The sequence below is a fragment of the Hyla sarda genome, chromosome 1 (genome assembly GCF_029499605.1).
Source record: "Hyla sarda isolate aHylSar1 chromosome 1, aHylSar1.hap1, whole genome shotgun sequence".
NCBI classification, from domain to species: Eukaryota; Metazoa; Chordata; class Amphibia; order Anura; family Hylidae; genus Hyla; species Hyla sarda.
Genome location: NC_079189.1, coordinates 21,567,728 through 21,582,004, shown reverse-complemented (window position 1 = coordinate 21,582,004; position 14,277 = coordinate 21,567,728). Strand labels below are relative to the sequence as shown.

At 42.6% G+C, this 14,277-nt stretch overlaps 1 protein-coding gene across 1 annotated transcript in view; it reads left to right on the top strand.

Annotated features, from left to right (window-relative positions):
• Positions 1-5,508, top strand: part of LOC130365858 (extracellular calcium-sensing receptor-like) — a 50,709-nt gene extending 45,201 nt beyond the window's left edge. The window contains exon 8 of the mRNA XM_056568938.1: positions 4,566-5,508. Within this exon, the coding sequence (XP_056424913.1) occupies positions 4,566-5,461 (896 nt within the window). The 3' untranslated portion in view covers positions 5,462-5,508. The remainder of the gene's footprint in view (positions 1-4,565) is intronic.
• The last annotated feature ends 8,769 nt before the right edge of the window (positions 5,509-14,277 follow it).

The following is a 14,277-nucleotide window of genomic DNA, read 5'->3' as shown; positions in this document are numbered from 1 at the left end:
GGGTATACAGAAATGAAAAGATGTTCAACAATTATTTGTTATTCTTTCTATATAAGTAGAAGATGATCCTGAAACCATTTGTTTGAATTTACAGTGGACAAAACCTTGGAGTTTCAGTATTTTTTGTGCATATAATATAAAACCAATATTCAATAAGTACAACACAAAGAGAGAAACACAGCCGCACATCCACCATTTGTAATTTGATCTACTTGATTCTCAGCATAATTTCAAAAACTAACAGGTTGTTAATATACATTTTGATCAAAAAGTACATGCCCACTCGCCACGTCAAGGCCACCTAGTTAGAGTGGGTCCCTAACCTGACACTGGCGTAGCCCCAGGTGGCAACCACTGCCTCCGAGACCCCATGCCCAATGGAGGGAGCGACCCAGTGGCCAGGCAGCCCCACTACTGCCCGACCAAGCCCCTGGCTCTGGGCCACTCCACCCCACAGACAAAGTATCACATAAACAATGGACGCCACAGAGAACCACACCAGTATGAAACCTACCATGTGCTTACTGCCAGAGGGCTGGGAGAATGGTTGGAGGAAACCATTATGCAGTTTCCTGCTAATTAAAAATGCCTGGGCCAAATGGGTGGAGTGGAGTACTGGCTATGGAAGAAGGGAGAGACTACAAATGTACAACACAAAGAGAGAAACACAGCAGCAAATCCACCATTTGTAATTTGATCTACTTGCTTCTCAGCATAATTTCAAAAACTAACAGGTTGTTAGTATACGTTTTGATCAAAAAGTACAAGCCCACTAGAGATGTCGCGAATTGTTCGCCGGCAAACAGTTCCTGGCGAATTTAGCATGTTCGCGTTCACATCGCCGGGCGAACATATGTGAAGTTCGATCCGCCCCCTATACATTAACATTGCAGTAAACTTTGACCCTGTGAGTCAGAGTCAGCAGACACATTACAGCCAATCAGCAGCAGTCCCTCCCTTCCAGACCCTCCTACCTCTCTCACGGACACCATTTTACCCTCATTCAGCATGCTGCAGGCTTAGGAAGTGGAGGGTCAGAGAAGCTGCTCCTGCTGTATAGGGAAATTGATAGCTAGGTTGCTGCTAGGTGGTGTATTCAGGGTCCAGTTTACTTCTAAAGCACTAGTGTAACATCTGCTTTAAGGACAGCACCCAAAAAAGCCCTTTTTAGGGCTGAAAGATATCAGTCCGTGTGTCTTGCAACAGCTGGAGGTACCCTGGTTGGGAGGGAACCGCTGGTTAAAAGGGGTACTCCAGAATCAAACTTAAGTTCCTTCAAGCAACTAACTACTACAGTATTGAAAGGGCTGAAAGATATCAGTCCGTGTGTCTTGCAACAGCTGGAGGCACCCTGGTTGGGAGGGAACCACTGGTTAAAAGGGGTACTCCAGTATAAAACTGAAGTTCCTTCAAACAACTAACTACTACAGTATTGAAAGGGCTGAAATATATCAGTCCATCTGTTTTGCAACAGCTGGAGGCACCCTGGTTGCGGACCACTGCTTAAAAGGGGATCCCCGCTGGCAAGCTTTTTTTCTTTAAAGCAACTAACTACTACAGTATTCAAAGGGCTGAAATGTATCAGTCCGTGTGTTTTGCAACAGCTGGAGGCACCCTGGTTGGGACCACTGCATAAAAGGGGAACTCCGCTGGCAAGCTTTTTTTATTTAAAGCAACTAACTACTACAGTATTCAAAGGGCTGAAATATATCAGTCCGTGTGTTTTGCAACAGCTGGAGGCACCCTGGTTGGGAACTACTGCTTAAAAGGGGAACTCCGCTGGCAAGCTTTTTTGCTCATTGTCACACTAGTGCAAATCACATTTGGTGTGACAGTTGTGCAAATAAAAAATAAAAAAAAACTTTTTTGGCTGTTAAATAAAACCACTTGTCACTGTCAGTTCACATCACAGTTGCCAGTTTTTTTTGCCTCCATGGCAAATTGTGTCACCCTAGTGCAAATCACATTAGGTGTGACAGTTGTGCAAATAAAAAAAAAATACCCTTTTTGGCTGTTAAATAAAACCAGTCGTCACTGACAGTTCAGGTCAAAGTTACCAGTTTTTTTGCCTGCAGGGCAAATTGTTTCACCCTAGTGCAAATCACATTTGGTGTGACACTTGTGAAAATGTAACCAAAAAAATGACAGGCAGAGGAAGGCCACCCGCAGGGGCCGTCGTGGTGCTGGGATTCCCTTTGGCCCTAGAATGGCCAGTGTTCAGAGGCCACGTACTCTGAACCCCAAAGTTCTGAGGACTTAGTTGACTGGCTATCACAAGACACCCAATCTACTACAGCTTCCGCTCGGAACCTTGACGCACCATCCTTCTCCTCCTCTAGCTTAGCTTCGGGCAACTCTCATGCTACCACTTGCCCGCCTGCCGCCACCACCAACTCTAGCACCACAGCAGCTTTACTTGATCCGTCAGAGGAGTTATTTACACATCAGTTTGAAGACATGAGTGATGCGCAACCATTATTGCCAGAGGATGTAGTTAACAGGGATATGTCTCAGTCAGGCAGCATTACACACATGAACGTACGGTGTGATGATGATGTTGTACCCGATGCTGCTTCCTTTCTTGAGGTGTCAGATAGCGGTGAAGGTATTGATGATGACGATGTGTCAGTGGATGCCACGTGGGTGCCCGCTAGAAGAGAAGAAGAGGGGGAAAGTTCAGATGGGGAGACAGAGAGGAGGAGGAGACTAGTTGGAAGCAGGGGGAGATTGTCGCAAGGAGCTAATGGCACAGTCAGACAGCAAGCATCGGCACCCGTGGTCAGCCAGACGGGACGCCAATCAACGCATGCTGTTGCCATCACCAGAATGCCGTCATCGCAGAGCTCAGCAGTGTGGCATTTTTTTTTGTGTGTCTGCCTCTGACAACAGCGAGGCCATTTCCAACCTGTGCCAGAAGAAACTGAGTCGTGGGAAGTCCAACACCCACCTAGGCACAACTGCTTTGCGTAGGTACATGATGTCACATCACAAACGCTTATGGGTTCAACACGTCAGTACAAGCAGCACACAAAGTCAAAGCCGCCATCCTCCTCCTGGTCCAGCATCTTCAGCCAGGTCAACCACTGCTGCCCTCCTTGCCCCCTCTCAACCATCCGCCTCTCCGTCTCTCCCCTTGAGCAGTTCCTGCTCATCTTCCCACAGTCAGGTGTCTGTCAAGGAGATGTTTGAGCGCAAGAAGGCAATGTCTCAAAGTCACCCCCTAGCCCGACGTCTGACAGCTGGCTTGTCGGAACTGCTAGCCCGCCAGCTTTTACCATACAAGCTGGTGGAGTCTGAGGCCTTTCAAAAATTTGTAGCCATTGGGACACCGCAGTGGAAGGTACCCGACCGGATTTTTTTGGCACAAAAGGCAATCCCCAACCTTTACTACATTGTGCAAAAGGAAATTATGGCATGTCTGGCACACAGTGTAGGGGCAAGGGTCCATCTGACCACTGATACCTTGTCTGCAAAGCATGGTCAGGGCAGGTATATCACCTACACTGCGCATTGGGTAAACCTGGGCTTAAAAACACATTGCATTGTTTGATTAAAAAAAATGATTGCCCAATTTGTCTTAAAAAAAGACACAAATTACTTTTATATAAAAAGATTAAAAATAATGTTAGCCGTTAAACCAGTATTTACAAAGTAGAAAGTACAAACAAGACATTAAAGGAGAACTCCAGCCAAATAAAATTAGCTTTATATAGCTTCACATGGTAAAGTTATATAACTTTGCAATGTGAAGTGTAATTTTGTTGTGCCCATACGCTGTTTCTCTCCAGGCAGGAAGTCCAGGAGATCTTATCATACTGATGACTAGCGTCTACTATAGATGAATCTTTACTCTCCCTTCTCCCCAGCTGACAGATTCAGTGTGCTGTGTTTGGAAGTTTCTAATTGGTTGGGGGGCACACCCCCTCCCTGCTCACTCTCACATCAGACCCTCCCTGCAGCTCACACAGGAAAGAAGCCCAGTGTGTGCAGGTTTTTGCTGACACAGCAAGATTTTCAAAGGCTATTTATGGGGGCTATGGGGGTCTGATTTTGAAAATATCAGCTGGAATGCCTTGTGAGCTTTGATATATATAACTTATTTAAGTATTTCATTTCCACTTTTGGCTGGATACCTCCTTTAAGCCCAAGAAAGCTTAAAGTGGTACTCAGCCATGGCACCTCCACCCATAGACATGAATGGAGGGGGCGTGGCATGACATCACAACCATGACCTCCTGAACACAGGGATCTGAACATAATAGTAAGAATGCCGGGTGTCTGCACAGAGATCGTGGGGGTCAAACATGGGTAGAGTTTAATATGTCTATCAATAGAGTACCCCTTTAGTGTCCTAAGTACAAAGAATGACTAAACTAAAATTAAGCAAATAGCATAATTTATTGCCTACTAAACAGATAGAGCAAATATATGAAATTGAAGGAGGTTGGACAACCAATTGTTAGAAGAAAACCTCGACCATCATTCCCTTCCCTATCATTTCCTCCTGCATTTGATAAAAATCTTTTAAAATGTTAATTTTGTTTTCCAACATTTCTATATTTCAGATGCTGAAAACTGTGAGAAGTGTTTTAGCACTGAATGGCCAAATGAGACAAGAGACAAGTGTATTCCTAAAATTATTGAATTTCTCTCTTATGAAACTGATGTTGTAGCTTATGTTTTCTTGTTATTTTCTATATTATCTTCCATTGTGGTCTTAATTATAATCATAATTTTTATATTTTTCCGGAATACTCCTGTTGTCAGAGCTAATAACCGTAACCTCAGCTTCATCTTGCTTGTTTCCCTCAAGCTTAGTTTCCTTTGCATATTCCTGTATATTGGTAAACCAGAGGACACAACCTGTATGTTCCGTCACATCTCCTTTGGAATCATCTTCACTGTTGTGTTGTCATCTATCTTGGCCAAGACTATCATGGTTTGTATTGCTTTCAAGGCCACCACACCTGGCAGCTACTGGAGACAATGGATTGGTGTTAGACTCCCCAATGCTATAGTGTTGGTCTTCTCATCTCTTCAGGTCCTGAATGGAATACTTTGGTTGTCATTTTCTCCTCCATTCCAGGAGGAAGACATGGACTCATATCCAGGGAAAATCATCATTCAGTGTAATGAGGGTTCAAGACTGGCCTTTTATTTCATGTTGGGTTACATGGGGTTTCTGGCGGCTGTGAGTTTTGTTCTAGCTTTTATGGTGAGGACATTACCTGATATGTATAATGAAGCCAAGTACATCACCTTCAGCATGCTGGTGTTCTGCAGTGTCTGGATCGGTGCCATCCCGGCCTATCTGAGCAGTAAGGGGAAAAGTATGGTTAGTGTAGAAGTGTTTGCTATATTGGCTTCAGGTAATGGGATATTGTTTTGTATATTTTTACCTAAGCTGTGGAATTTACTGACAAAACCAGAACTGAACACTAGACGTTTATTAGTAAAATAAATGATATTGACATAAGGGGGTCAATAAACTTGACTACCCTTATTTTATTGTCTTCTTTTATGTAATACATTGATTTAATGGATCTAGATTCTTAAAACCCTCTGCTATTACTTGGGACAACTGCTGCTGGCCATGTTTTCTCTCTGTAAATGGAATGAAATGTAGTATTACATGCAGGTTGTTTTAATAAATAGTTTTCTTATAAATAAATAAAAGGATGACCTAGTGTGACATGAATGAGAGATGTTCTTCTCTTCCGTAACGACTAAAGGTTTGATAAGACTACCCCCCCGCCCCATACCGTAAGTAAATTGTTTAAAAACATTTTTATTTTATTTTAATACTTGGTCAGAATTTGTGCACAGATGTAATATACTTGGGTCCCCACCTTGTGTCACCATAAAGTCGGTAGAAAATTATTTTTGTAGACTTCTGTTACAAGGTGGTATGGAAGGAGACTCCCCTTCTTCCTTATAGGGTCAGTCAATGGTTTGATCCCTTCAATATTCACATGTAATGAAAACATTATAAAACATCACTTCAATGGAAAAAGTGAAGATAGAAGACATGACGTGACGTCTGGTGTGAATTAGATCGCAAAATAAGGGAATCTAGGGCATTAGTTACAAATAAAAGACATTGAGAAAGAGTAAGTAAGGCTAAGTTTCCACACAGGTTTTTATCTGGCATCTTTTGGAAAACCCTGCAGTTTTTGAGCCAAAAGCCAGAAGTGGAGAAAATCCCCATAGCAAACATATGCTTCTCTGGACAGTTCCTAAAATGGACAGCAGAGGTCAGCAGAGAGCACTGTGGTCAGGACATCACAGGAAATGCATTTCTTTTTGGATTTCTCTTTAGTATACATCCCCTAAAAGTACTGGAAGGATTAAGATTTTTTAATAGAAGTGATTTACAAATCTGTTCAACTTTCTGGCACCAGTTGATTTAACTGTAACGGTAGTACCACTATAATGTACACTTCTCCTTCTTATTGGATCCACTTTTGACTTTGGTTGAAAAACTGCAGTGGCAGTTTTCCCAAAAATACAAGAAAAAAACCTGTGTAGAAACATAGCCTTATTGTGATTGTTACATCTCTTAATATATACAGTGTGGGTGTCCTCTTATGTTATAGTCCGATAGTCATCCTCAAAGGTAAAGTGATAATGGTTTCCAGGTGGTGATCCAATCCTCCAGGTTGACAATGATCCTGTCCATACTTTGTGTGTTGGATCTTGGTTCAAGGAGCATTAAAATAAAGTTAAAGAGTACCTGTCATCAACAAAAACTTTTAATATGTTGTTCATAATCATTAATGAAGAGATATTGTAATATATCTTCATTAAAAAATATTAATATTTATACCAGTTTTTTCATTTTATACTTTTGGCCACTAGGGGTCACTCTTCTATGCCTGGTCTGCAAGCAGCCTCCTATGCTTTTCATAGTAAGTGTACAGCTTTTAGGACTAATGCTGAAGGGCTCTGGTCCTTCCACCGGAAGTTCAGTACTGTGAGCTACAAGCCTTCACATGCCTCTCATATTACAGCCAGTCACCTTCCCCTCCCCCCTGCTCTGTGTTCTCCCTGCCCCTCACCACACGTTATCTTATACATTGTATTATCTCACTGCACTCCCTGCTCTGTGCCCCCCCCCCCCTCTGACATTCATCTTAATTACTGCCACTGTAATTGCTCCCTCAGCCCCTGGTTCTCAGCATTGACTTTTTAGTGCAGAGAGACACAGGAGATAGAGACAGGCTGCTGTCCCTCCCCTGTACTTAGTCTGTATGCACACTGCAGAGCAGTGTTTCCCAACCAGGGTGCCTCCAGCTGTTGCAAAACTACAACTCCCAGCATGCCCGGACAGCTGTTGGCTGCCTGGGCATGCTGGGAGTTGTAGTTTTGCAACAGCTGGAGGTGCCCTGGTTGGGAAACACTGCTGAAGAGGGAGAGCAGCATACAGGAGGACTGGCAGAAGCAGAGTCCCAGCCAAGCTTCATGTGACATCATGCCTGCCGGGACCCGCCTCCTTCCACCCCTCAGAAAGACTGAGCTAATGAAGAGGGATGAAAAAAGGTATTTCCACAGCGTTTTAAACCTATAGAAACACAGGGATAGGCATAGTTAGAGAAAGGGACAGATGGGAAGGGGGATCAGGGAAAGTTTAGATGATGACAGGTACTCTTTAAGCAACTACCAGAGTCAGCTCAGTCAGTAAGACCTGAATATTATAGACTTTGTGTGTAGCATTCTTTAAAAAAAGGTTTGAGAAGATGCCTACCCCATGCTTCTATCAAGGAACTAGTGATACTCTAAATATCATAATGTGGACCATTAGAATGAGTATGTGCAATGAACATGGAAATTAAATATAATATTGTAGATGAACAGTTTTTCTGGGAAATCCTAGCAGCAGGAAATATTAGCATTGCACAGTATTTTAGTAACTTCAAAAAATGATCTTCCAGGTGAGAGGTCAGTATACAGAGATATGGATCAGAAGCCATCTGGTAAATCCAAATTAGATCTTACAGCCTATAGGAGATTCTCCAAAGTTTGAAAGTAATGCAGGCAAAAAAAATCCCAGGGAAATGCTACACTCAGTCTTTCTGGTTTAGGTATCCTGTGACTGCAGTCAATGGACAACTCAATATGTGTCGCCTCAGGTAGCAGTACAGCTTACACGGTGCCGGTTTTAGACAGTGCGGCCCTGGGAAAAATGAAAAGCAGGCCCTCCAATGTTAAAATATTGCATTAACAAGTCACATTTAGTTAATTCAGGAGGTGGCATGCTAGGAGTGTTAAAAGCTTTAATATGTTAATGAACTCTGGCAATTTGAAAGCTGCGCTGTTATAGTTACATAGTTACATAGTTAGTACGGTCGAAAAAAGACATATGTCCATCAAGTTCAACCAGGGAATTAAGGGGTAGGGGTGTGGCGCGATATTGGGGAAGGGATGGGATTTTATATTTCTTCATAAGCATTAATTTTATTTTGTTCCAGGAATGTATCTAATCCTGTTGTAAAGCTGGTCATTTTTCCTGCTGTGACCAGTTCCTGAGGTAGACTGTTCCATAACTTCACAGTTCTCATGGTAAAGAAGGTGTGTCGCCCCTTGAGACTAAACTTTTTCTTCTCCAGACAGAGGGAGTGCCCCCTCGTCCTTTGGGGGGGTTTAACCTGGAACAGTTTTTCTCCATATTTTTTGTATGGGCCATTTATATACTTATATACGTTTATCATATCCCCCCTTAAACGTCTCTTCTCAAGACTAAACAATTGTAACTCCTTTAATCGCTCCTCATAGCTAAGATGTTCCATGCCCCTTATTAGTTTAGTCGCGCGTCTCTGCACCCTTTCCAGCTCCACAGTGTCCCTTTTATGTACAGGCGACCAAAACTGAACAGCATATTCCAGGTGAGGCCGTACCAATGCTTTATAAAGGGGGAGTATTATGTCCCTGTCCCTTGAGTCCATGCCTCTTTTGATACATGACAATATCCTGCTGGCTTTGGAAGCAGCAGCCTGACATTGCATGCTATTCTGTAGTCTGTGATCTACAAGTACACCCAGATCCTTCTCTACCAGTGACTCTGCCAGTTTAATCCCCCCTAAGACATACGATGCATGCAGGTTATTAGTACCCAGATGCATAACTTTACATTTATCCACATTGAACCTCATTTGCCAAGTGGATGCCCAGACACTTAGTCTATCCAAGTCATCTTGTAACCTATACACATCCTCTATAGACTGTACCGTGCTACAAAGCTTGGTGTCATCTGCAAAGATAGAAACAGAGCTGTTAATGCCATCCTCTATATCATTGATAAATAAATTAAACAACAGCGGTCCCAGTTTAGAACATTGGGGTACACCACTAATAACCGGGGACCAATCAGAGTACGAATCATTGACCATCACTCTCTGGGTACGATCCACGAGCCAGTGTTCAATCCAGTTACAAACTAAAATTTCCAAACCCAAAGACCTTAACTTACCTGTCAGACATCTATGAGGGACAGTATCAAACGCTTTAGCAAAATCCAGAAACACTATATACACAGCCATTCCTCTGTCAAGGCTTCTACTCACCTCTTCATAAAAGCAAATTAGATTGGTTTGACAACTTCTATCCTTAGTAAACCCATGCTGGCTATCACTTATAATACTATTATCCCCTATGTATTCCTGTATGTAATCCCTTATAAGTCCTTCAAACAATTTACCCACAATGCACGTTAAACTTACCGGTCTATAGTTTCCTGGGGAAGACCTAGAGCCTTTTTTGAAGATTTGCACCACATTCGCCTTGCGCCAGTCCCTTGGCACAATACCAGACACCAGAGAATCTCTAAATATCATGAACAGGGGTACAGATATTACTGAACTTACCTCTCTAAGAACTCTTGGGTGTAGTCCATCCGGTCCTGGGGATTTGCTTACATTTATATCACTTAACTTACCTTGTACCATCTCTACATTAAGCCAGTTCAGTACATTATATGATGTGTTACCAGCACTGACCTGGCCAATGTCAGCTCCTTCTTCCATATAATATACAGAACTAAAGAACCCATTCAGTAGCTCCGCCTTCTCTTGATCGCCCGTGACAACCTCCCCATTATCATTATTAAGGGGTCCTACATGCTCTGTCCTTGGTTTTTTTTGCATTTATATATCTAAAAAAATATTTAGGATTAGTTTTGCTTTCTTTGGTCACCTGTCTCTCGTTTTGAACTTTTGCTGTTTTTATTAAATTTTTACAGATTTTATTAAGCTCTTTGTACTGTTTAAATGTTATAGCTGACCCATCAGATTTGAATTTTTTGAAGGCAATTTTTTTGTTGTTTATTGCTCTTTTAACATCATTTGTCAGCCATGTAGGATTTAGTTTTAATCGTTTATATTTGTTCCCCTTTGGTATATATTTAGCTGTACAGTTATTTAGAGTTGATTTAAAGATGTCCCATTTACCTTCTGTATCAGTATTTGAGAACACCTTCCCCCAGTCTATGTCCTGTAGTGCAGCCCTCAGCCCAGGGAAGTTTGCCTTTTTAAAGTTATATATTTTTGCCTTCCCCGTCTGTCTCTGTTTTCTACATTTTAAGTCAAAAGTAACTATATTGTGGTCGCTATTACCAAGGTTTTCCCACACAATTACATTACCAACCAGCTCTTGTTGGAAATGATCAGATCCAACAAGGCATCACTTCTTGTTGGGTCCTCCACAAACTGGCCCATAAAATTATCCTGCAATAAATTTAGGAATGGTCGCCCCTTTGTAGTTTTAGCCAACCCCGGACCCCAATCTATATCTGGATAGGTAAAATCTCCCATTATTACCACTGTACCTGCCCGGGCAGCCCTCTCTATTTGTTTATGAAGCTGAACTTCTATCTCTTCAGTGATATTAGGGGGTCTGTAGATTACCCCAAGTATTATTTTTTCAGTATTTCCCTCCTTTTGTAATTCTACCCATAATGATTCCACATCCTCAGAATCATCACACACAATGGCATCGTTCACACTGACTTTCATACCACTTCTTACATGCAGACAGACTCCACCACCTTTTCTATTTATTCTATCCTTGCGAAACATGTATTATTATTCTATCCTTGTAAACCCCTGCAGATTAACAGTCCAGTCATGCGAGGAGTCCAGCCATGTCTCAGTGACCCCAACTATATCAATATGTTCCTCCAGTATCAAGGCCTCAAGCTCCCCAATTTTATTTGCTAGGCTTCTGGCATTTGTGAACATACACTTTACATTTCCATCCTTTATGTTATTGAGGTTAATGGGATTCAAGAGTGTAAGTTTTATTTTCCTATGAAGCCTATTCCTATTAACTATTCTAACCCCTCCCTCCGCTCCACCCCCAGGTACATTTATAATTCCCACCTCTCTATCTACACTATCTTCCCCCTCTTTGCTGTAGGTTCCCTCCCCCCAAGTCCCTAGTTTAAACACTCCTCCACCCTTCTAGCTTGACGGCTATCACGCCCCCTCCCATTGGTTGCTGTGGGCAAAACCAGAAAGTTTGGGTTTCAGGCAGATTGATAAGTCTGGGCAAAAATATTTATGCATAGTTAACAAATAATATCACTATACTGGAACCAAATATTACCTACACTCTTTAAGTTGTTCTGGGCCTTTGTTCCCTGGCCAAGTTACCAGATATTTTTTTCTAATTCAGACAGATTACTGACTTGAGCAACAGAGTCATACATTGTTGTAACCTGCTGACCCTGACTGGGTTGGGATATTGCTTTGTTTACCATACCCTGTCATATTTTTCTACATTGTATTTCTGTTTATGAATACTTCCTCCATACTGTTAGATCTATTCACATGGCAGAATTTCCAAGTGGAATCCAGGTTTCAAAATTCTGCTTGGAAAGTCTGCTACATAGAGTTAAAGGGGTACTTTGCCCCTAGACATTTTATCCCTATCCAAAGGATAGGGGATAAGATGCGTGATCGTGGGGGTCCCACCCAGCATTCATTTAGAGCATCGGGTGCAGCGCCGGAGGCGTGTGACCTCACAGCCACGCCCCGTTTGCAACATCACGACTACGCCCCCTCAATGCAAGTCTACGGGATGGGGCTTGACGGCTATCACACCCCCTCCCATAGACTTGCATTGAGTGGTGTGGCCGTGACGTCACAAGCTGGGCGTGGCAGTGATGTCACGAGCCTCTGCCCCGCATCGCCAGTCATGCAACACGGCACCAAGTCCACTCCATGCACCGGATGTCTGGGGTGCCAAAGCTGAGATTTCTGGGGTCCCCAGCGGCTGGATCCCGTGATCAGACATCATTTGGAAAGGGGATAAGATGTCTAGGGGCGGAGTACCCCTTTAACATTGTGCTGAATGGGATTTCTGCTGACCTATTCATATTGCAGATTTTCTGCAGTGGAAAATTCTGTAATTCAGATTCTGAACTATAATTTATGCCAGTTACTGATATAAATTATATTACATGCTGTTGCATGCAACCACTGCAGCCAATAACTGGACTCAGCAGCCATGTATAACAAATACTGATGACTGTGGTGCCCATTCATTGGCTGCATCATTCCCATGCATTGTATGGTGACATCACTGGAGCACTACTACTGCTAGGGACTTTTCTAAATGTAACCTCCCAATCCCTGCCCCCTGGTAACATTTTTTGTAAGAGTACATTTACACGTGCTGTATTTAGCTGCATATTTTGCTGAACATTTTTCACAGCAGATTTTGCTACCCATTTAAGTCAATGGGTAGCAAAATACACACAAGTGAACATGTTCTTAAGCTATTAAACCCTTTTAACATAACGTTAGGATTTCTTACATGAGCAGACTGTAACTATCATTATAAAAACCATATCACAGTGTCATGTCAAAAGTGAAGGGGCTAAAGTGTGTGGCTGCACTTGCTGTGTCCTTTCATCTCCACTCTGCTCAGTTAAAGCAAGCGACATATGTGTACAATGAAAGTCTATGGGACTTCCGGCATTCATAATTGCCGGAAATCCCACAAACATCTATTCTATATACCACTCTTTATAGCAGCCTCACATCTGCCCTTTTATTCTTGAGATTGGTAGAAGTCTCAGCACCTGGCCCTCCACCGATACAAGCTTCAGTGACATTATTACCCGTCACCGTAAGGTGTTTGTGCAGCGGCTCTCTCCTGCCTTGTCTGACAGTGGGCATTGAAATATTCCTGCACAGTGCCCACAGCCACTACAGCACCTGGCTGGCACTGTACACATCCTAATTGTTAGATATGTGCATTATACCTGCGCCAGGCATTTTACTTGGCACTGTGTAAAATAGTGTGCAGCAGCATCTTTCCATGCACAATGTAAGACATATCTGGTGAAATGTTTTTTTTCTACTAATATACCCAGCATGCCAAGTAAAACAATAAGGCGCTGCACCTGATTTTCCCACTATACTGGCAGGAAGTTTCTGACACGTTGTTATGATCCAGTGGGAGGGCTGGAGCCATTTACTTCATACTCTGTACAAAGTTGTGCCTGTTTGCACAACCATCTCCGGTAAGCAGCACCACATTTGTGACCACCGGTTTTATCCCTCAGTATCACATTAAGGAGTGCTGCTCTCTCCTTTATTTCCAAGTAAAAGAATAAAACCTTTAACTCACCTTTCTCACTCCATTGTAGCCTCCGTTATCACGGTGCCATTTGCAGCCGGGTGAACTGACAGTCCCGCTCACCAATCACTGGCTGAAGCAGGACACCTCTGCAGCCATTGATTGGCTGAGCAGTGCTGTAACGTAATGTCTGTGAAGATTGTCCTTATACTGGAGAGAAGATTGTCCTTATACTGGAGACTACGAGATAACAGAGGACGGTGAGGTAAAGTTTTTATTATTTTATTAGCAGCCTGGCTATATTAGCTGAAAAAATGGGGACATCGGCAGACAACCCCATTAATACCTCAATCTATAAAAGAAAATGCAAAATAACACATACATTTTTTTACACACACACACACAAACACAGTACACACACATACAACTAATAAACACAAAATATACATGTAAAATAAACATGCAGTACACACAATATACACATATGGATATTACAATTGCAAAATTTGTACATTACACAAGTATACACATTCACTCACTGAATATAATCATACTTATCTGTTCCTGAAGCTAGTTGGGTGCAGGGGATAAATCAGCAGCTTGATTTTCATGGTGGGGGCAGGGCTGTGAGCTTCATGCCGTTGCTGACTCCCTCAATCCTCTTCGTTCTGACTGCTGAGCTGGGTAATATTACACCAC